This window comes from Bubalus bubalis, chromosome 8, assembly GCF_019923935.1.
Source record: "Bubalus bubalis isolate 160015118507 breed Murrah chromosome 8, NDDB_SH_1, whole genome shotgun sequence".
In the NCBI taxonomy this organism is placed as follows: domain Eukaryota; kingdom Metazoa; phylum Chordata; class Mammalia; order Artiodactyla; family Bovidae; genus Bubalus; species Bubalus bubalis.
The window spans coordinates 87,694,295-87,718,340 of NC_059164.1; the positions used below are offsets into that span (position 1 = coordinate 87,694,295).

The 24,046-nt window shown below is 38.3% G+C and overlaps 1 protein-coding gene across 1 annotated transcript; it reads left to right on the top strand.

Moving 5' to 3' along the window:
* Positions 1 to 1,099: 1,099 nt before the first annotated feature.
* Positions 1,100 to 22,240, top strand: HYAL4 (hyaluronidase 4). Its single transcript, XM_006060585.4, has 5 exons — positions 1,100 to 1,172; positions 8,696 to 8,738; positions 12,512 to 13,512; positions 19,660 to 19,749; positions 21,839 to 22,240. Exons 3-5 carry the CDS (start codon positions 12,559 to 12,561, stop codon positions 22,238 to 22,240), a joined length of 1,446 nt encoding a protein of 481 aa, XP_006060647.3. The 5' UTR covers positions 1,100 to 1,172; positions 8,696 to 8,738; positions 12,512 to 12,558.
* The last annotated feature ends 1,806 nt before the right edge of the window (positions 22,241 to 24,046 follow it).

A 24,046-nucleotide genomic window follows, 5' to 3' on the forward strand; every position in this document is an offset into this window, starting at 1 on the left:
CATTTATAGCTATGAAGAAGCAGAGTGATTCTCTATCATTAAGGATCTCCCCAATCCCTGGTAACCTGCATTTGTTTGGACATATATTTACGCAACAGGACTCATGTTGAAAGGGAGAATGGGCTGTAGACTGTGAAAGGGGCTGGGGTATGCTGACAAGTAAGATTCTATCTGGAGCAAGTGAGCAGAAAACAGGCAGCTTGCTAGGAACCCTCACAATTATCAAAGTAAGGAGAAAATTATCTTGGAAGAGCAGTATAATTCCCTCAAGGACTGAGCAGCCCTTCCCTTTTGCTCCCCTCCATGCCTGCTGGGGAGAGCCAGCTATATCCAGTTTAGCACTGCTCTTGTATTTGGCCCCACAGCCCCTCTGAACCCTCCCTGGGAAGATCTTTCTCTATGTTTAAATGTCCTGGGGTCACATGTCTCTTTTACTTGTCCTTTTACGTACTCTGGGAGCTGAGTGGTCTGACTGGTTTTGCTCTCCTGGAAGCAGTATTTTAGTTGGTTGCTCAGACAATTGGTCTTCCACGCACTTGTGTTTTGTGGATCTGTTGTCTCTGCGCCTAAGGAGTGTCTCCCCAGTGGAAGTGGCATTCACACCTCTAAAGTAAATTTCTACTGTTAAAAATTTTCTGATTCAATTCCTTCTGTTTTCAATCTTTGAGTTATGTCACCCCTTCTTATTTTCAGCTTTAACTGTACTTTTTCTAAGGACATCTACTCCAGATAACACAGTAAACCCATGTTCCCAGTTCATCTTGAACCACTGGTTCTGGTAAATTAGTGTATTTACTCAGGATGATAACTAAGACCCCACTAAGGGGTTGTCATTCCATTATCATCAAGGATGTTTGGAAATCTTTCCAGCTTACAGCTATTTTTACCTCTTCATTTTCCAACTAAAGTGTCAATCAGTTTTCTTTCACCCTCTTCAGTCAGTGAATTTAAATTGGGTACTTTCAGAAAGCAGTGGTCACTTATACCTATGTGCTTTTAAGAGATCTGACTTTGGTTATAAAGAGATGTAATGCCAGCCTCCAGTTTACCTCGGAGGACTGAGTCACCTCTGTAATGACATGTTTCTCTGAATAGCCACAGGGCATCCTTTGGCCACTGAATCTCTGCTCTGCATCAGGTGACGAAAGGACTGGCAGCAAACAAAAGCAAAGGTAAAAATATAGTTTTTGTTTAGTTTGAAAATTTTTTAGACTGTTTTTTTTTTGTTTCATTTCTTGGCATACCCCAATTTCTTTTACAGCCTAACTTACTTTTGTTTACTTTCCAAATTCAGTATCTTTCAGAACGTGAACTTGCTATTCTGAACCTAACATTGTAAAAAATACATTTGTCACTGATACATAGAACTTAAACTCCAGTTCATTTTTTATTTACTATAAATTTGTATTTGAGGATTATTTTCACATTAATAACTATTCAAAATTGTTTCATTTCTCTTCTACATGCACAATTTCTCTGAAAAGCATCTTTTTGCACTGTGTTGGGTTATCATAACCCAGTACTTCACTGACAATAGCATCAGAATGTATTCTCTGAAGCAGGTTAGTAAACTAACTTATATAAGACATAGAACATATGGCTTTATGAGACAGCCACAGTGTTAATACTTTTTATAACAAGTAGCTGTGAAGAATTCCTCAAGCTAACTTGATACACCTAAATGTTTTTCTTTAGAGTATAAGTGTATTTCTTTATTTGATGAAGATTTCATTTTTGCATGATTGTTAATAAAAGTGTACTTTAAAAGGTATGTTACATAGTTATCATACTTACTATATTGGATAGTATTAGAGAACTGTTATTTGGAACATGTATTGCAGTTTTAGGAAACATATGACATTTAAAATGGTTCAGAAGATGGTTATTTTGGAAGAATAAAAATAGGTTTTAAATTTTCTTTCCAAATACTAATAAAGGGACTGAATATTTAGAGATAAAAATCAACAGGCACTTCATATAAGAAAATCAGTAATTGAGAAGAGGATGTAAATGTACACATACATAAAGATAGATAGATTTAGATTTTCCAGGATGGAAAGAACAAGTTCCAAAACAATATGAGAAAGACAAATGGAGTTAAATATGACCTCTTTAACTCCTTCATTGCCAGCTCCTGAACAATGAACTTCTGTCTAGAACCATTAGTAAGATATTCATGTTACTAATAAATACTTATATTGTAAAAATACTTGAGAGTTTAATCATACAATTTATTTCAGCCTCATCTATAAGTTAGAATTCAGTCTGATGACAGAAAGTAGGTTCCTTGTTAAAAAAGAAAGTGAAAAGAAAGTGAAGTCGCTCAGCTGTGTCTGACTCTTTACGACCCCATGGACTGTAGCCTGCCAGACTCCTCCGTTCGTGGGATTCTCCAGGCAAGAGTACTGGAGTGGACTGCCATTTCCTTCTCCAGGGGATCTTCCCAACCCAGGGATTGAACCTGGATCTCCTGCATTTCAGGCAGGCGTTTTACCCATATATTTTTAATGTTTAAATAGAATCAGGAGCAAAGAGTTGGAAAGATGTTAAGTGGAGAATGTAAAAAATATTTAAAAAACAACAAGCTATAAAAAAACTTCATGTTCAGAGATTCAGGGTTAATGTCCTTTATAATGTTTTTGAGAATCATAATATATACCATATTTTCTTAGCAATAAACTTCCATGGGAACCTGATTCTTTTTTGTGAAAACCGTTAGCAAATTTAGTAATTAGATTTATAGTTATTATACTTACATAATCATCTATAATTACTAGTTTGTTGAACCTAGTCTCCTGAAGCACATTCCTTGAATTTTTCTTACCTATAATAGAATTGCAGATGCTATGAATTTCTAACAGGAACAATTTTCAGTAGTCTTTCTCACAGACTGAAGTGTTTCACCTAAGCATTGGTCCAATGTTCATAATAGATTCAAATCAATAAATTCTTGATCGAGTTCCCTCTCTTCAAGTATATTTAAAAAAAAAAACACATTCCAATTTTCAAGGACCACCATTTCCTAGATGCATTATATTGGGTGGTTTAAGAATTGGCTGTTATCCTAGGCTGATATTACTCTGCCTTTGTCATAGGCATTCCAGAATAAACTTGTTGCAGCCTTAGTGCAACCCAGATCTTAAGACTGGAATATTTCCAAATTTCCTTATAGTGTTAGGAAATTCTCTCAAGGTTACATTTGGAAACTAAAATGTATTTCAAAATATTTTCAAGTTATATGGTTTATGTTAAGCACGTGTATGCATGCTGTCACTCGAGTCGTGTCCGACTCTTTGTGACCCTGTGGACTGTAGCCCACCAGGCTCCTCTGTCCATGCGATTCTGCAGGCAAGAAGACTGGAATGGGTTGCCAATGCCTGCCTCAAGGGGATCTAGCCCACCCAGGGATCGAACCCTCATCTCCTACATTGCAGGCAGATTCTTTACCTCTGAGCCACTGGGGAAGCCTCTATGGTTTATGTAATTGCATACAATTGATGGTCTTGAACAAATAAACTTTTTAAGGAACTAAAAATTCATTGTATAAAAAAGCATTTACTTCACATTTATGGTTAGTATATACTACTATAATTAATGTATAAACTCAACTTTATTTACTAATATTAAAGTGCAACACATTTCTATCATGTGAATGGGCAACCACAGTGGAGAATTAGTTCTATAATGATCTTTTACAAATTCATACAAATTAATGACTAATTAGTTACTACATTTGGTGTTTCAACAGTTTATTATAATTTTTTTTAAAAAGCATAATTTCTGCAATTTCACAATTATAGATACTATTTCTTATTAAAATCTGATGGAACTCAGGCTGACTGGCACATTCAGTTGCAACGTTAAGAACTTTATCTTTCATCCAGCAGGTGTACCTGAAGTGGAAGCCTGGAGCCTTAAAAGCAGATATGAGATATCTAGGTGGCTAAGCATGTATGATCCAAACCTGAAAAGTGAAGAATATATGCCAACATAATTTCTCCAATGTTTACTTTTTTATGTGCACAGTCCTTTCAGAAAGCTTAACTGTAATGGGTTTGATGTTTTATAGGCAAGTTTACTGAATGTTGACTAGGATGTTAGCTGCAATGCCAAAGGGCACTGCAAATTCAGGTATGTGTCAACTGAGTATCAGGAAGTCAGGCCATAGTGGTGAGATGTCCAGAGAGCAATTCAATTCAGAGGGATTGCCATCTTGGTTAGAAAATCTGTCCCTTGTGTAAATGTCAACCAGAAGGCTACAAAGTTGCAGAGAGGCATGGAGGAAGGGGTGATGGGCTAGATTCCACTCCATATTCATATATTTAAAAATTAGAGTTTATGTTCACAAGAATAAATTTCAAAAGTTGAGAAACAGAGGATAATATCAGTACTATATTTAGATATATAAAGTGCTATCATTGTTTATCATCATAACCTTGTCCCTACCCTCCTAGAAATACAGTACTGTGATACGCTGTGAAGACAAATTAAAACAATATAAATAAAAATCAAATAGGTGAGACCGTGAAACTTTTCCTAGTGGACTGATGGTAACTGGTCCTGGAATCTAAGATTTTAACCTCTGCTCCATCCTGACTTCTGTATTGCACAGAGATTTCCTTATTTTGTGTTGTAAACACACCAGGGTAGTTAGACAGAACTCAAGGAAAGAAATATGGTTTGGGAAAGGATTTATGGAAGAGAGGCATGCGGAAGAATAAAAAATAAAAATAACGCCATAAAAACTGAAGAGTTTTTTGAAAAAAGGAAGTAAATTTCTGTCAAAAATGTACAATTGGACAAAACACAACAGAATTCAAGTGCTTAAAAAAAACACAAGAAAAAAATGATCTGAAGTTGAATAGGTAAAATCTAATTTCCTGTGTTATTTAAAATTGGTTGGGTAAATCACCAAAATTAAAGTATAGGCAAGGAAATAAAAAGAACACCCCAAGCATCATTTTCGTATCCAGTCTCTCTCTGAATACTTCTATCATTCTGACTAGAGCTTTGCATTGTTTACAGTCAGGGAAGGCCTATTACTCTGCAACATGTTTTCTCACTTGTAATAAATGGTATAGTGGTACTGTGCATTGCCTTTTGTAGAAAGTAATAACACTAATAAATTTTTTCAGGTCTGTCTACTGTTAGTTTTCCTTTGCCACAAATATTTAACCTAAAATTAGCTTTTAATATTCATGTGTCAGAATAGAGTGGTAAGTTAAGTTACATGGCTGATACTATTTACTACAATGACAAAAAAAGCCCCTCTTATTTACTGAAAAGGGCTTTTTCTTGCCATATTGCAGGAAAACCTACCATTTTTTCAAATAGCTTCATAAAAAATGATCTCTGTAGTAAAATCAACTCAAATGTTACCTTTTTTATCGTTATGCCTGATTCCTTATAGTCAATATTAATGTACCACTTCTTTCTTTTCCAAAGAACTTTTTTTTTTAATTTGAGTAATGGTTTTGAATAGCTGCTAAATCAACATAGTACAAAATCCAAACAGAAGTTTCCTTCCCATCAAAATCTCATCTCACCTCTGCCCATTTCTTTCCTTCAGCCACAAGGTCTTTTTCCTGGAGGCAACCAATATAATTGAGTAGTTTTCCAGAGACACTCCATAGTACACATATCACATATCTACATATACACATTACATATATTAAGTGTTAGTCATTCATTAATTTGTGACCCCATGGATTGTAGCCCATCAGACTCCTCTGTCCATGGAATTCTCTAGGCAAGGATACTGAAGTAGGTAGCCATTCCCTTCTCCAGGGGATCAATTGCAGGCAGATTCTTTACCTTCAGACACCATGGCCTACACATACTTATATATACATGTACATATCATTTTCTCAGAAAAATAATGGCAGCATTATATGCATATCTAGCTTTAAAAAAATTTTAAGTATATTGTAAGACATATACATAAAACAAATACATACCTTAAAGAATAATTATGAAACCTGGTGAATATCCTTATTGATAAGGAGAAGAAACCTCATTCTTTGTTTCAGCTGCATAGTATTTCATTGTGTGGAAAGCCATGGTTTATTTAACCAGTCCCTTGATGATGGACATTTTTCTCCAAATTGCAAATGATGGGCAAGGCTGCAGTGAATAACGAAGAAGTGTGATTCCTAGGGAAAAGTTTTTGTGCATTTGGAATTCAGATAGAAATTTTCAGTCTCCTGTTTCTTCATTACAAACAGTTTGGAGCCAGTGCCTGCACATTTCACCTTGCTCAAATTTCCTACCTTGCTAAAATATGCTTGCTTGTACAGAGAAATGGGTGCTGCAAGCAAAACCAGGCCAACCCTAGATTCCAAGCCATTCCAAGACAAAGGCAGAAATCGAAATTAAGTCATGCTTATCTAAAACAAAACAATATGACCTGGCCACAACCTTTGTCCTTCCACATGCCTGTCCTGCCTTTCCAGTGTGTAGCCTGACATTCAGATCTGGTATCTGACATTCAGAACATAGAGCAAACTCCTATTTAAATATCATCGCAGTCCCTGGACCTGAGGTTTGGCCTTAGGCTCTTGTTCCTTGTTTCTGTTGCTTATTCTGCCTATATCCCAGCTCTTCTGGTCAATGACTTGCAAAATATTTTGGGGTAATTGGGTGTTTTAAGTTATAATCTTGACCATGGACATTGAAAACAATCTTAGTAACATTTCATAGGCCACTAAATTGCTTTATAGTTCAAAAACTTTGAGTAGAAAACTGAGGATTTAAATCAACCTAATGTTATTTTAAGGAGCTTAGTTAAAAATGGCTTGACAGAGGGAACATTTTATTCAAAATGTGGTCCTAAGATTTTGTGTGCTTTTCCAAGAAAGCTGTTGATCTTGACTGTAAGAAATTTCAAGTTCTGAAGGAGAAGTAACACTTTTTGACAATGACTAAGTGTATATGCTTATGTAAAGACAATTACTCTTTTAGGTTGTAAAATGTTCCTGCTTCATAAAATCCATGGCCTTTCACACTGAAGAGTGAATTTCCTGTTAGCACATATAACACAGAAACAGGCATTTTTCATATACTTACAAAACTTAAGTTCATTTTTAGGAAGGGAAGCAGTTTTGTACAATCAGGAAAGTCCAGTAGTTCTAAAATTTGTGCAGATGGAAGAACACTTGTGTTCTTCAATCATGATATAAAGTTATAATAAAAGTCAGTACCTAGTGATGAATTGTGAAACTTATAGCAATCTTATCATATAGTAGATTATATTATAAACTTACATGCATCAAGTTGTTAAGAAAAATGTATGGGAAAAATCTCTATCCATTATAATATATATTTTCTTCTGCTGGAACAATTAGGTCTAGCTTTTACAATACTGGTATTTCATGAGAGAATAACTTAAGAACCATCAGGATAAGACAGTGATTAACAGACTAAGGCAATAATATCCTTCAGAGGAAAAAAATGGAAGCCTATTATTGGCTTTTACTCTAATTAGCAGGTTAACAATGACTTCTACAGAGTTGATTTGAAGTCAGCAGCTCTGCTCTGTTTTCCATTCTGACAAACATTTAGCACATATATATTTATTATTGGCAAAAAAATACCACTCAGAAAATACTTTCCTTAAAGGTTTGGAAGTAAAACACTGCATTTTAAAATTTCCAATAAAAATGGGAACCATGACCTTCAGGATATCTGTTTAAACCCTGTGGATTTAGGGGCAGGAATTTGGAGTCTTAAAGTTTTGAAAACAAATATCAGTAGCGTGAAAAAAAAAAAGAAACAGAAGAGTTGTAGATTAGGGAAAGTAATTCCTTTCACTAATGCATTAATATTGAGATGTATGTCTATGTTTTAAGGGAATACTTCCCAGAGTATTTCCTCTAATCTTATGGATTAGGATGAATTACCATGTTCTATGGAAGAAAAAACCACCCTGAGTGTATAACAGAAATTTAGAGTGGCAATCAAAATTAGAACTAGCAGGATTAATTTATGGATGTATAATATTATTATTTTCTGTGTTGGTGATTGATAAAAATACTGTGAGGTTCTTCCAAATAACTGGATCATGCCACTCTCATCTCTGTCCTGGATTGACAAGAGCTTCCTCCCAGGCTTACTGCCTCTTTCCTGTGCCCTTTTCCTTTCAGGCTGGCCTCAGCACAGCTGCCTGAGGAATCCAGTTAAACCCAAATCATTCTTCTCTCCAAACTCTGTAATTCCTTCCTATCTCATTTAGACTGATGGCCAGAGCCTCAACAAGGTCCTGCAAGACCCTTCTCTTATCTCTCTGTCCCTTGTCTTTAGTCACTGGGATCTTTGAAGTCCCTGAAACACAGCAGGCATGTGCCTGCCTCAGGGCCTTTGTATCTGCTTTGCTCCCATACTTCCCCAGACATCCTCCAAGCTTATACTCTATCTTCTTTTCATATAACTTCTTTTCAGATTGCCAAGGCATTCCCATCTAAGAAGAATCCTTCCTTAATTCTTTTCTTTACTATTAACGCTTTCCAATGAACTGTATATTTATTTGCTCACTTTGTTTATTGTCTGTCTCCCTTGCAAGGATTTAAGCTCTGTGAAGGCAGAGGGCTTTTGTCTGTTTTGCTCACTACTGTATTCCTAGTACTTAGAATGGGAACCAGGTATACCGAAGGTGCTTGATACAAATTTCCTGAACACTAAATACTCTGCTTTCACGCAGGTGCCGGGGCCCCAGAGACCACCAGGAACACACCTGTCGTTCCGTGAGTTGGGTGATGACACGTGTAGCAAAGGAAGATGCACCCGTGGGAGCTGGAGTGTCTCAGTGAGAGGGGGTCAGACTGAGTTTAGGTTGAGTTGGGTGATTTGATAGAGGGTCTGAGAAAACAGGGATTTGCTCTGGATTGGATGTGGTCAGGACACAGGGGCACTTCTATGTTGAATAAAGAACAGAAGTTATTCATTTAGCAAGAGAGGGATGTTTGATGTTCTGAGGGTAGCCCCAGGTTCCTGGTTTTATCTCTGCTTAGACACGATGAAAAAGTGGCCTTGCTTAGTCTCATTTTATTATGGGGTGAGAAGGAAATGGCACCCCACTCCAGTACTCTTGCCTGGAAAATCCTATGGATGGAGAAGCCTGATAGGCTGCAGTCCATGGGGTCGCTGAGGGTCAGACAGGACTGAGCGACTTCACTTTCACTTTTCACTTTCATGCATTGGAGAAGGAAATGGCAACCCACTCCAGTGTTCTTGCCTGGAGAATCCCAGGGATGGGGGAGCCTGGTGGGCTGCCATCTATGGGGTCGCATAGAGTCAGACACGACTGAAGTGACTTAGCAGTAGCAGAGAGTAAACATGTTTGAAGTTTGCATTCTGTGAGATTGTTTATGACTAGCAGGAGAATAACAAGGCCTAGTTGTGAATGTTGACAACTTCTGAAATCAGCGGTGGTTAGGGGAATGCTTTTTTTAAAACATATCACAAGCAAGTAAACTTTGGGGGAGGAAGGTGTGAGAAGGGACGTAGGGATAAGCAGAGCAGAGAGACTTCTCTTCAGACTCTTGCATCTGTACATGACAGGCCTTGGAAAAGCCCCTGATGCTGGGAAAGATGGAAGGCAGAAGGAAAAGGGGATGACAGAGGATGAGATGGTTGGATGGCATCACCGACTCAATGGACATGAGTTTGAGCAAGCCCCAGGAGTTGGTGATGGACAGGGAGGCCTGGTGTGCTGCGGTCCATGGGTTTGCAAAGAGTTGGACACGACTAAGTGACTGAACTGAACTGAACTGATAACGGGCCTTCTCCCCCAGGGGGGCCCCCTCTCCCTCCTCACCATCCTTCACAGTCAGGACAGGGTAGGCTTACTGAGATGAAGTCTGAAGCCTGCTTGATAGTAAACATTCCCCACCTTCTTGTTGCTGGTGTCACACTCTCCTCTCAGTGGATGAAGAAGGTCAGAACTGTGAAGCGAAGGTCAAAGCAGTGGCAGCTGAGCCTTCATGACTGTGACTTCCTTCTACCAGAGGAGGTTCTGAGGAGAAAACTACTTCTCTTTACCCTGTGGCTTTCCTGTACATGTCACTTTGGAATCATTTATCCAGGGCCCTTCACAGTGCCTTCATTGAAGTTTCCCAGTTGGAGGAAAGGAGTTTGTCCTTAATACATGCTCCAGAACAAACCTAAAAAGAGAAAACTGGTTGATAAAATTTAGGGGAAGAATCCAGGTTGAACTACTCTTGCATTCCTACTCCTAATATCCTGCCAGTTCTTCCTAAAATGTCACCACTTAGAGATTTCTTTAAAGGAGTAAAACTTCCTGGACAGATTGTGAGAGGGAGGAAGGGAAAAAAAACAAGGGAGGTGTTCCTGGTGACTCATGGTTTAGTGTGGATAATTCGCAGGTTGCTATGCTCTGACGACTAGTCAAGATACAGGTAGAACTGGGCAGTTAGGATTCTGACGGCCTGAGTGGGGTGAGGGGAAGCAGTCTAGGGAGATTCTGAAGCAAAGGGCGGGCCTGGAGAGCTTCCCCTGTGAAGGAAGGAGGGTGGGAGAAGCACACAGATAATGATTACACAGTGCAGGGAGGGAATAGGAAAAAGTGTCTGGAGGTGCCCAGTGAGGGAGTCCGCTCTCAGCAAGCCATGGTTATTAGGAGAGAGACTGAAGGACACCAGTGCCATGACCTGCCTGTGTGGGAAGACAAACAGCAAACAGAAGACACAGGCAGTGAATTTTCCTTATTTTTTCTGCCTGTATTCGCTTCCACCTGCACATTTTATCAGGAGGTCTGCCAGCTGACTGCCATGGAATGTGCACCTCCCATTAACTGGAATAAAAAGATGAACAACGTTCATGAACAATGAACAAAGGATAGGAGACAAGAACCACTTGGTAACTTTGTAGTAAATGAATGAAGACTGTAGTGTGACAGTGATGAGGCAGCTGAGCAAAGGGGAACAATAATCAGTGGAAAGTGATGTTTTGAATAAATGCAAAAGCCAGAAGCATTCTGGGAAAACAGATTTTTTTTTCTGTATACATATGTAAACTTCTCTAACATAAACTGAGAGAAAAAGTTTTTTTTTATTAATGTACTACCTTATGTGCATTCATTTTTTGTTATCCTGAGGCAAAATATAATAAAAAAAATTCAAAGATAAGGGGCAGTTTTGAAGACTACAATTCTTATTGTACTCATAAAATTACACTCCCTTGGAAATATTGTTCTCTTCCAACCATAATTTATGCCTTCAGTATATTTCATGTTACTAAGTAATCTCACTCATTTGTGCAGTGAAGAGGAATACAGATATTTATTCAATGAATGGGTGAGGAAAATACCTACCTCCACAGCTCTTAAAAACTGATATTTTGTGCATGTTCATTAACTTGTGCTGTGCTGTGCTTAGCTGCTCAGTCGTGTCTGATTCTTGTGACCCCATGGACTGTATCCCGCCAGTCTCCTCTGTCCATGGGGATTCTCCAGGCAAGAATGCTGGGGTGGGTTGCCATGCCCTCCTCCAGGGGATCTTCCCAACTCAGGGATCAAACCCAGGTCTCTTGTATTGCAGGCGGATTCTTTACTGTCTGAACCACCAGGGAAGCTCATTCATTAAGACTTCTTAAATATCTTTGAATAAAGTCTTACAATTTTTTTTTACCTCAGTGTCCTAGGTCTGAGAAATCATATAAGGTTTGGCTGGTGACACCTGGTGGTTAAAAATGATAATTACATACAACATGCAGCCCATGGTGATCAGCTTTGCTGTGAGAAATACAAGCCCCAGTTTCCTTGGAAAGCATTTCTGTCTGAGTTCCTGCTTGGAAGTAATCAAAACAAAGTCTCTCTGACCTGAGCAGAAAGGCACTGTTCCATGAGCACAGTGCTACCACCTAATATTCACGCCGTGGATATCAGATTCTGAATGTTCCAAGTGTCCACTCCTGGACACAGGAATTTCTCTTATCACTGGCACCATCTTTTCGCCCCTTTGATAATCCCAAGATCTCAATTCGAAGTCTAAAGTGGGAATAAATATAAGTGACCTGGCCACAGTCACATATCAGCACCCTAGCTGCAAGGAAGGCCAGCAAAGCAACCAGACATTTGGCTTATTGAATGAAATAATGAGAGGTATTATAAGATTAAATAAATATTTATTCAAGACCTAAGAACAGAACCTGAGATTTGATGGATTTTCCAAAATGGTAGTGAATACTATTTTACATCTTTATTTAATCATAAGATTTTTTAAAGATTTTTTTTAAGGCAAGGACCACATCTTAGTCATTTTGTATTCTGGACACAGCATCTGGTGCCCCATGAATGTTTGTTGAATTGCATTGCTTGCCCTTGAATAGAAACTGGGTCGCTGCAATCACTTTTGTGTCTCAATTTATTTATAGGGATCTTTAAGACCTTTAAATAAAATGTACTTGGATATAAATATAAAAACTATAATAACCAGCTAATGTGTTTAAGTCTTTTTCCTCAAAATTATCACTAACAGAAAATTAAATCTCTCCACAGGTCTTCCAGAGTGATATTAAAGTGGAAGATAAGATTTTTATCTCATCATGAAACCATTATCTGAAGGACAGCTGAGGTTTTATGTTGTTCAAGCAATACATCTCATATCATGGCTATTCATACTTTTCATTCTGAAGTCTATCTCTTCCCTGAAACCTGCCCGACTTCCAGTTTATCAAAGAAAGCCCTTTATAGCTGCCTGGAATGCTCCAACAGATCAGTGTTTGATAAAATATAATATAAGGCTGAATTTGAAAATGTTTCAGGTGATTGGAAGTCCACTGGCCAGGGCCAGGGGGCAAAACGTTACTATATTTTATGTCAACAGGTTGGGATACTATCCATGGTATACACCCCAGGGAGTTCCCATTAACGGAGGTCTCCCCCAGAACATAAGTTTGCAGGTACATCTGGAAAAAGCCGACCAGGATATCAGGTATTACATCCCTTCTGAAGATTTCAGTGGACTGGCTGTTATAGACTGGGAATACTGGCGACCCCAGTGGGCCAGGAACTGGAACACAAAAGACATCTACAGACAGAAGTCAAGAAAGCTTATTTCTGAGATGCAAGAGAATGCATCAGCTGCTGATATTGAATATTTAGCCAAAGCAACCTTTGAAGAAAGTGCAAAAGCTTTCATGAAGGAAACCATTGAACTGGGGATTAAGAGCAGACCCAAAGGCCTTTGGGGGTACTATTTATATCCCGATTGTCACAATTATAATGTTTATGGCCCAAACTATACTGGGTCCTGCCCGGAAGAAGAAGTTTTGAGGAACAATGAGCTCTCTTGGCTCTGGAACAGCAGTGCTGCTTTATATCCTTCTATTGGTGTCAGGAGATCTCTCGGAGACAGCAAAAACGTCCTGCGTTTCTCGCAATTTCGGGTGCATGAATCTATGAGGATCTCTATCATGACATCCCGTGATCATGCCCTGCCTGTGTTTGTCTACACAAGGCTGGGCTACAGAGACCAGCCTTTACTTTTTCTTTCTAAGGTAAGATGCCTCTTGCCAAAGGTAAGATATCTTCTTATTTCTGAAAGAGACAGTGCTTTGTTAATTATGTTCTTTTAAGGATTCTAGTAGTCCATTAGGAGCATAATTCCTCCTTTGAGTAGTCATCCACTCAGATCCTCCATTTATACATACTGAATTTGGATTATCTTATTTATTATTAGTCTTTCAAGGGACAAAGTATGTAGGGAAGGGGGTTAAAGTACAATGTCAGTAACTACTTCTGCTCCCAGACTTTGATTGCTCTCTTGCAAAGGTTATTGAAATGGTTGGGGATGAACAGGTTGGAAAATCAGAGAGGATACTGTCAAATGGAATAGTTTGCTCATATGTGTGGAAGCAGAATTGTAGGCATTTCTGCTGCTGGCATCACCATTAAAAATCTTAAGAGAATAAAAGTATTTTCTTTTTAATGTACAATAGCAGGTTTGATAAAAGGCATAAGGGAGCCACAACAATATGAATACACTTAGAAATAGCTAAGATAGTAAATTTATGTTTTTCTTCATAAATAAAATTAAAAATAATTTTTTAGGGTATAAGGGAATTATGAATCTGCTAAAAGTAGGTAGCTGTATAGATTTAACCATCTGGTTTATTCTTGAGTCTATGACCACAACTCATGGAAAGTTGGTAAGAGTGGTATGAATTTCTGAATTCAATAATAAATTCATTACTAGTAGATGGTTTTGTAACTCTAGGTTAAAACTTACAAATAGAAGTTTTATTCTATTTACGCTACTCAAGTCATATATGTAGCCAAAGACCTCACACAAACTGTGTCACTTTTAAGATAGATGAAGCTAGCTAAACTTGAGTTGCTTCAGTCCTGTCCGACTCTTTTCAACCCTATGAACTGTAGCCTGTCAGGCTTCTCTGTCCATGGGATTCTCCAGGCAAAAGAATAAGCTTCTCCAGGCATAAACTTTTTATGATGAGGCGGTTTGAGCCTAGTTCACCTTCACATTTGCAGAATAGAGGTGTCTTTAGATATTGCTGTAAACTAGGCGTGGATCATTTTTCTTTTTTCTCCACCATTACGAGTTTCAATTCACCAGCATGTATTAAACTGTAAAGATGTTCTGGTATTAAGCATCCAAAGGAAGAGATTTAGAAAACACCCTAGTGAGGGCTCTGTCATGACCAGTAGGTATCTATGGAGCAGAGACAGAGTAGAGCTTGCTTCTCAGAAAGCAAAATGACACGAATCATCAGGATTTGGTAAACACTATGCCTCTGACACTGTTGATGAGATGAGTAAGGAAAAAAATTCTCTCTTGTAAACTGATCGTCATACTACCTAGAATAATCAGCAACAAGTGATTGAGAATGATAGGAAAAGTTCTAGAATTGAAAGTTGAACAACACCTTCTTATCTATGAAACTTCTTTTGCTTTTCAATGTTTGCCTCAAGTAAGTTCCTTTCTTTAGTGATAACACATTAATTTTTGGAAGAAATAATAAACTTTAAAGGACAAAGTGTTCATTTTAAAAGATTAGATAAAACAACTGCTACATTCTGTGCATTCTGCAAGCTGATGGTAAGCTCCTTCTTGAATAAGTACAGCCTCAGAGACATACTGTTCTAAGGGAATAAGGAACAACAGTTAGAGTCTCACCCCGAAACAATTTTCTTTTTGAGTCCCATGGTATCACTCTGTAAACTTTCTGGATGGCAAGACATTTCCTCATGTTTGAAACCATCAAACCACCACTTTATTTCATCTTCCATAAAAATCTGCCCATAAATTTTTAAAAATCTGATATTCACTTATACCAAATTGTAAATACTAGTAATGACTTCTATTTCTGACTTTCTGAAGATATCTGCATTTTAGAATGTGTGTGTGCATGTGTACACAAATATAATTAGGATTAGAAAAACAATTTATCAATAAGTGGCAAATCTCTTATCTCTCCTGACCTCAGCACCTCACTGCTTAATCTACAAAATGGCATGATATTACCTGCCTTACCTACCTAGGAGAAACATAATGAAAAGTGAGAAAATAAAAATGAAAATTTAAAGCGTTAGAAAAATATATATGGTGTAGCCGCTCACTTTCTAATAAGTATCAGAGCCTTGAACTTGAAAGAGGAATATGTAAAAATGAAATTTCAGTCAGTAGCCATTATATGGGGGTTGTAAACCCCATTTCACACAACAGATTGCCTAAACCACATATATAAATGCAATGTTGATATCAGTTGAGCTGTGCTTTAAAAAAAAAAATAACAAAAGGGATTTTCTTGGTTATTGATTTAAAGGTGTTTTTCCCGGTAATTAATTCCCTCTGGTAACACACAAAGGAAGCTCATTAGTGATGCTCCAGCTCCCCATGGGCTCCTTACTTACATGCACTGTGGTAAAACTTGAGGGACTAAAACCCAAGTGTAAAGAATAAATCCTCTGTGTACCTCTGCTTTCTATTTCCAAAACCTTGATTTGAGCAGAGAATCGTGGGTGGGGCATGGCAGCCCTACAACATGATGGGACCTGAAAGATGTGTTGCTATTATGATGCTGTTCATTTGCTTCTCCTTTCGTGTGACATCATGTGGCCCAGCTCTCAGTGGTCCCAATTTACTCCTAGAGGCATCTTACTTGTGACTTCAGCCACTGAGTTGTCCTTGGTTTTCTGGTCCCCAAAACATAGCTGTTATGTGATTATTCAGCACCCTGCTCTCCACTAGGTGACAGTGAGCTAATTTGGTCACTAAGAGGATTTGGCCTAAATATCTACTAATGACTCCTTACCTCCAGTTAACATGCTAGAAGACTTTCCATTTTGAATCCTTCCCAATAAACTCTCTTTGATAATGACTCAATGACACATTGGAAAGAAACCAACATTTCCTCCTAATATCAGCCTCAAAATGGGTAGCTTTTACCACGAACATCTGTAGTTCCCTAGTTACTGCATATGGGTCAACAACATATAAAGAAGAATTGTAAATTCTATGTCTCCCCCCTCCCTCTGATGACAAAGCCTTAAACTAAAGGAATTCGTGGACAATTTCTTGTTTCCAGTTCAGCATGCAAGAAGCTTGAAAATTGCCACTTGGCCCTAATAAATAAAAGGCTAAACAAACTGAAAAAAAAAATCAGCTCTTCTTAGAATAATAAGAGAAGTATGGACACACAGGGAAAATTGCTGCCTTCAAATTTGGAGAGACAGACAGGTGAATACAGAGAAACCCAGCTTACCAGATCAGAAACCCTTAAGCAGAAACCTCTGTGGGAACCACTGACAGAGTATGGAAAGCTGAACTGTAATTAGGAAACTGCTGGTGGCTCAGCAACAACAAGACTGAGAGATTAAACACTCCAGGGGCACCCAGCCACGGGGACTGGGGGAGCACACTTTCACCTGCAGGCGCTCACTAGGTCCTTCCAGTGAATAGTGGAGAAACCCTCCCCTCATGCATCTAATAGGTGAAGGAGAAAAGGAACCATTTTGAGTATTCCAGAGCATTCTGTTCTTCTGCACAAGGTCCACCCCCAGGAGAAACTGTTTAACCACAGCCAAATTGCTGAGGTTTTACCAGAACCTAACTGATCTGCAGAAAAGGAAATACTCAGCTCCATCTGATTTTAGATTTCCACTTGGAAGAAGGAACATACCCATCTCTAGCCCCATCTAGCCAGCCTGTCCCACCTAACAGGGAGTGGGGGCAAAAACTGAGAAGCAGTTGTGAAGTCCAGAGGCAAAACCTCACTAAGACTGAGATCTAATCATAGGACTGTAAAGTCTTTCATTATGCCCACACCTTACTGGCATATTACTAAAGGTCTACTTATAGCAGCTACTCTTGATTCAGAGGGTAAAGAATCCACCTGCAGTCAGGAGACCTGGATTTGATCCCTGGATTGAGAAGATCCCCTGGAGAAGGAAATGTCAACCCACTTGAGTATTCTTACCTGGAGAACCCACATGGACAGAGGAGCCTTGCGGGCTACAGTCCATGGTGTCCCAAAGAATCAGACAAAACTGAATGATTAAAACTTTCACTTTTACCTAGTATGAGCTATCTACTTATGGAGAAAAATCAAATCATATCTAGCTATCAAGGAAACAATTACAAGACATAGTAAAGGGCAAAAACACAACTTACAGAGACAGAGCAAACACCAGAGCTTGACTCAGATACAGTGGGGATGTTGGAATTATTAGACCAGGAATTTAAAATAATTATGATTAATATGCTAAGGGCTCTAATGGATAAAGCAGAACGAATGCAAAAACAGACAACATAAGCTACATAAGAGAGATGGAAGTTCCAAGAAAGAAGCAAAAAGAAATGCTAGCAATCAAAAACACTCTAACAGAAAGGAAGGATATCTTTGACAGCTTTATTATTAGACTAGACACAGCTGAAGAAAGAATCTCTGGCCTTGGAGATATCTCAGTAGAAGCCTCCAAAACTGAAAAAGCAGAGAGAGCAAAGACAGAAAAATAAAAAAACACAACAGAACAGAATATCTAAGAACTGTGAGAGAGCTAAGGTGTAACATACACATTACAGGAAATCATGGGAGACTGTTAGGGGATTTTGCCCCTCTGATCATGATGTGTGACTATGACATCTCTATATTCAGGAAAGTTTCAATGTGAGTGGAGGGAGAAGCTCTGCTCCTTTAGGTCTTTGTTAAAAGAAGCAATGGACCTGGACCCAGCAGAGTCCTCATTCTGGGCTCTGCATCACTTACTCCTCCTCTTTCCAATATTTCTCAAATCATAGATAATTCTCAAAACCATTTCACTTACACTATCTCATTTGAACCTCACAAAAACTCCTCCCGTTCCTGTCATGTCATCTCTGATCTGTTCAGCAGACATTGTGGTCCTGGGAAATGGAAAGAGATGTGAACCTGAAAACAAATTAAACCAAAATTACCAGAAAATTGCCCAGAAAAAAATTTTTTTTTGAAAACTGAGATTGTAAAATCTTTCATTTAGTGGACTATAAAAATGCAGGTAAGGAGACATCTCTCTCAGCTATTGATATTAATATAAAATGCCTAAGATAAAACACCATTTAAAAGTTCTGCTTTTAATTTCTACAGATTGCCCAGTTATATTTCCAGCACATAACTGATGGAAATTAATCCTTGAAGTAAAAGGTTAATGCTTAGCATTCAAAAGAATGAGAGAATATATTATAACATAGCAAACTTATTTAGAAAATCAACTGCAGAAACTTAATTTAGGAAGCCAACTGTACACACTCGTTTTAATTTCCCTCTGAAATTACCTAGATTCATATTAATCTTTAAACACTAAAACAGTAATCCTTTAGGATTACAAAACCAAAACTCTCTCTGCTGAAATTTTGTTTTCATCTATCTTAACCATATTGAGAAAAATCCCAGTGGCCTTACCCTGACTGGATGAATCATAAATAAATCCATTAATCAGGTACAAATAATTAAATACAAATAATTTCAGGGACCAAATATAAGTGCCAGATCAAATCAGATCCTGCGGATCTATAACACTGTGTTCCTTTGCCTAGACAGGGAATCCAAATGACACAAAACCCCTCCAACAGAAAATAAAAATGAAAAAAAAAACAAAAAACAAAAACCAACTCTCCCTACCCTCCACCCCAGGCCACTGCAGAAGCAAAGTTTTCAGGAGAGTTGCAAACTGAAAAGGGAACTTGGCTGAGATGACTGCAGGACATTCCTCACATTTAGAGAAGGAAAACTTTGGATTCTGTTTCCGGTCATATACTTATTGTTGATTTGTGTGTGTATGGCCCTGGTCAACTTTGATGGAATGTACTAGTTGCTCAGTTGTATTCAAGTCTTTGAGACCCCATGTGCTGTAGCTCTAATCTGTTCATATAACTTGATTAAACAACTTTTAATGGCTATTTACAGGCTGTACTAAAAATAATATCCTGTTTGGCAAAATATGTTTTAAAAACATATATTTAATATGTTTTCTGTATGATTATAGAGTATAATTTCTGAGCCCTGGTTCATTTATTTATAACATTTGCATTACTCTAAGAAGTTGGAGAATAGGGTCATCCTATTTTATTGAATTTAGCTTCCAATCCTAATTCCTGGCATGTTGTTTTATATTTAAATGAATAATGAACTCTACTGTCTTCAATCTAGCAAGATCTAATCAGTACTATTGGAGAAAGTGCTGCCTTGGGAGCTGCGGGCATTGTTATTTGGGGAGACATGAATTTGACTTCATCTAAGGTAAGATTGTACCTTAGGGGTGTAGTTACTATTATTTAAATTCTTGCTCTGTCCTCCAATAAAACTTTAATCAGATCTCTCAGGTCTCCCATAGTAAACCTGTTTTATGATTAAAGTCCAATTTAGCACCTGGTATATAGAAGGTGCAATAAAGGGGAAATTTTGCTAAGATATTAATCATAATACTGACCATTGTTGAATATTTACTATATGGAAAGTTATGACCAACCTCGATTGCATATTCAAAAGCAGAGATATTACTTTGCCAACAAAGGTCCATCTAGTCAAGGCTATGGTTTTTCCAGTAGTCATGTATGGATGTGAGAGTTGGACTGTGAAGAAAGCTGAGTGCTAAAGAATTGATGATTTTGAACTGTGCTGTTGGAGAAGACTCTTGAGAGTCCCTTGGACTGCAAGAAGATCCAACCAGTCCATTTTAAAGGAGACCCATCCTGGGTGTTCATTGGAAGGACTGATGCTGAGGCTTAAACTCCAATACTTTGGCCACCTCATGCAAAGAGTTGACTCATTGGAAAAGACCCTGAGGCTGGGAGAGATTGGGGGCAGGAGGAGAAGGGGACAACAGAGGATGAGATGGCTGGATGGCATCACCGACTCGATGCACATGAGTTTGGGTGAACTCCAGGAGTTGGTGATGGACAGGGAGGCCTGGCATGATGCAATTCATGGGGTCGCAAAGAGTTGGACATGACTGAGCAACTGAACTGAACTGAACTGAGGATTGTACTAAGTGCTTTTTTGTTTTGGATTTGCTCACTGATCATAAAACCCTAATGAGGTAGGGACTAGCATCCTCATTTATAGATGAGGAAATGGAAGGAAATCTATAAGAGCTACTTAGGCTTGCTAATGGTGAAGCTGCCACTAACCACAAACGGTACAACTCTGGAGCCCTTACGTTTAGCCATTATATAAAATGTGTGATAGCATATTTTGAAAAATGGAATCAGATAGTAATTTTTAACATCTACACTGAACCTATTTTTATTCTTTGGAGAAGTTAGCTGAAAATTAATAGTATTTAAAGTAAGGTTTATGTTTTTTTCAAATTTCTTCCAGCTCAGATACTATCTACTATGTCTCTCTAGTTTTCTCCAATCCACAGTAATTGCAATCTCTTCTGTATTTCCAAATGCTGTCTGTTCATATCTCTATAGTGTAATACATTTTGCTTTGAATTATACTACTTGTTTCCTCAATGATTTTGTTAAATTGAATTTTTGCAAGTTCATGGTGATTTGATTTTTTTTTAATTTCACATGCTCAAGTTGTTGCTCCTAAGAAGCTGCTCATGAAACTATTTGTGACAATATAAAGTTTAAGTCTCCTCTGTCCACCTATGAGAATTAGGTAGACACTGAGAGGATCAGTACCTGACTCTCCAGCTGTGATATTTCCCCTCCAGTCCATGTGGTTCCTGAAAAAATGGTCATCAGGAAGCTGGGTACACAACCAGGTGGCCTCCATTTGGAACACACAATAGGAAGAATGCACAAATGACCCCGTCAGCCTTCTAGGCATCCCTGTCTTTGAATTGTGCAGAGGTGGCTTGATCCCAGGGCGTTAGATATTAGAGCATAACTAACAGGAAAATCCGGAAGGCTCAGGTTGACAGACAACAATAATTTGGTAGAACAGGAAGATTCAGGTTCTAACACAAGGCTGAAAGGTACACACACCTGAAAGGTGGCTAGAAGACAGAACTCTGGCATGATTTCTAAATTTCGGCTTGTTCCTCTTTTTTTCACACTGATTAACCTGGGATCTAGGAGGAAGAAGAAACAAGGATGTAAATTGTAAGAAGGCATGGTCACGTGCGCTGACGCTGGGGCCCATTTCCAAGCTCAGTTAGCCTACCGTAACCTAATCTCCATCTCCTGTCGTGACCATCTCTCACTTTTTCAGGTCTGGGTCCCCTGTGTTACAGCACCTGAGCCTAAGACTTCACAGGCAGGAACCAAGCCATTAAGTTTCAATCCAGTTCAAAGAGCTGCCTTGTGGGTCTAGATGCACCAACCCTACCAGTACTAGAATAAACACTAAATCCCATTTGTTTCTACATTTCTAGGGCAACTGTACAAAGGTGAAGCAGTTTGTGAGTTCTGATTTAGGGAGCTACATAGTCAATGTGACCAGAGCCGCTGAGGTGTGCAGCCTTCATGTCTGCAGGAATAATGGGAGATGCATAAGGAAGGTATGGAAAATGCCTGATTATCTTCACCTGAACCCTGCAAGTTACCACATAGAGGCCTCCGAGGATGGAGAATTTACTGTGAAAGGCAGAGCATCTGATACAGACCTGGCAGTGCTGGCGGAGAGATTCTCCTGTCATTGTTATCAGGGATACCAAGGGGCTGACTGCAGGGAAATGAAGACAGCTGATGGCTGCTCTGGGCCTTCCTCTTTTTCGGGCTCACTACTCACACTGTGTCTGCTGGTTTCCACAGGTTATCAGAGCCGTCAGTGGTGAGATAATTGAGCTTAAAGGGAATCGTTTGGCCTCTAGAGTCATCACAGGGAAGAGATGAAACCTGTGACAGTTTTTTTCTCACATGAAATCCATTGAGGGGCACTATAAGTAGACATGTGTGTCACTTGATATAAACAGGAAACATTGCATTATTTGGCTCCAATTTGGCTACGAAGCCAGACCCAGGAGTAAAATCAATGCACTCTTCTTCCTTACTGGAATGTTTAAGCTGTATTTAACCTAGAACTAATACATTTTAGTCTTCACATGAATATAGATACATAAAAGTGTACACATAAATACTAAATTATTGAGTTCAAAGACTGGTTTTCCAGCTAGCAATTTACTTAAGTATATATTACTAAGCAATTATCTGCTTTAACAAATGGGGTCACCTCAGGGTGTGACCTGGTCATTTGGTCCATTGAAGAGGATCAAATGCAGAATTCCCATTCAAGCCTATGTTTAAACTTCTTCCGGCTTCTTCTCCTTGCCCGGGCTCAGTGAATGCAGAACCAGTGACTGATGTAACTTCTCAGAAGGGCATGGGAATTGAGGCAAGGGGAGCTGTAGTCAACTCCCTGTGAAGACATCTATTCCATTGTGGTGCCTCTCTCACCCACCATGAGTCCCTCCCTCATAGATGCTGGTCATGTAGATACAGTGGAAGACTTCAGGATAGTATTCATGCTTGCCTAGGCTGACATTGCTCTAGATGTAGAAACTGGAGCCATGCTAGTAACCCAAAATCATTAATAAAAAATATTTTAGTAAACAACATTTAAGGGACCCAGAAGTGCAATTGTGAAGGGATCCTACTAAAAAATACTCAATATTTTGGCCCCCATATATAAGTTTAGAGTAGTGATTTTCGAATCAGTTTAATTTTGATTTGAATCACTGTTTCATTATCCTTCTGGCCTTGTAACTCTGGGCAGGTTACTCATAGTCCTTTTTCATCTGAAATTTGTTAATATAATTCCTAATTCAGTGAATTGTTCTGAGGAATAAGTGGGATAACACATCCCATGCATACGTCAGCTATTAATACATGTTGCTGATCTTCAGTTATCTTTCTTGACCCCCAAAGTAATGGAAACACATCGGAAAAAGCAGAGTCTTGGGCAATTTTGTCTTTCTGATGTTATGTTCTATATATAATCACTTATGCATGTGTTCTTTTGAAAGGCCTGTTTCAGTTGATAGGATTTCCTTTTTGGAGATGATCTACTTGGAAGGTAAACTCAAGAAGGTATGATGCTATTATGGAAGGCGTGAGAGTTGACTCACCGTCCGCCTCTGCCTCTGTTGTCTTTCTGTGAAAGACGATACAGGTGTGCCCTTTTCAACTCTGGGTTCCTGCTTGTCAGGGGTTACTGACATTGTGACACTGTGAAGGTCTAATTTCTAAATGTAAAATACAATCAAATCAAAATAAAAAAATTTATAATACCACTAAAGACAGGTAGCATCATGTAGATTAACTTTTTAAAATTTTTCATTTTTTAATTTTCATATCAAAGACATGAAACCTTATAGAAAATTTGTAACTAAAAGAAATGATGGAAATCACCAATAATCACTATAATATATACTGGTAACTTTTGGTATATTTCCTTCTAACCTTTCTTCTAAAAATGCTTTTTTAAACATGATTGTAAATAAAAATACATGCATACCTTTACATCTTGTGTTTTTCATTTATCTATACATTACAGTTTTCATGCTAATTCATAGTCTTAATAAATATTATTTGAATTATTTTAAGGTCACATAATATAGCAATTTTCCTTAAATTTTGATTTT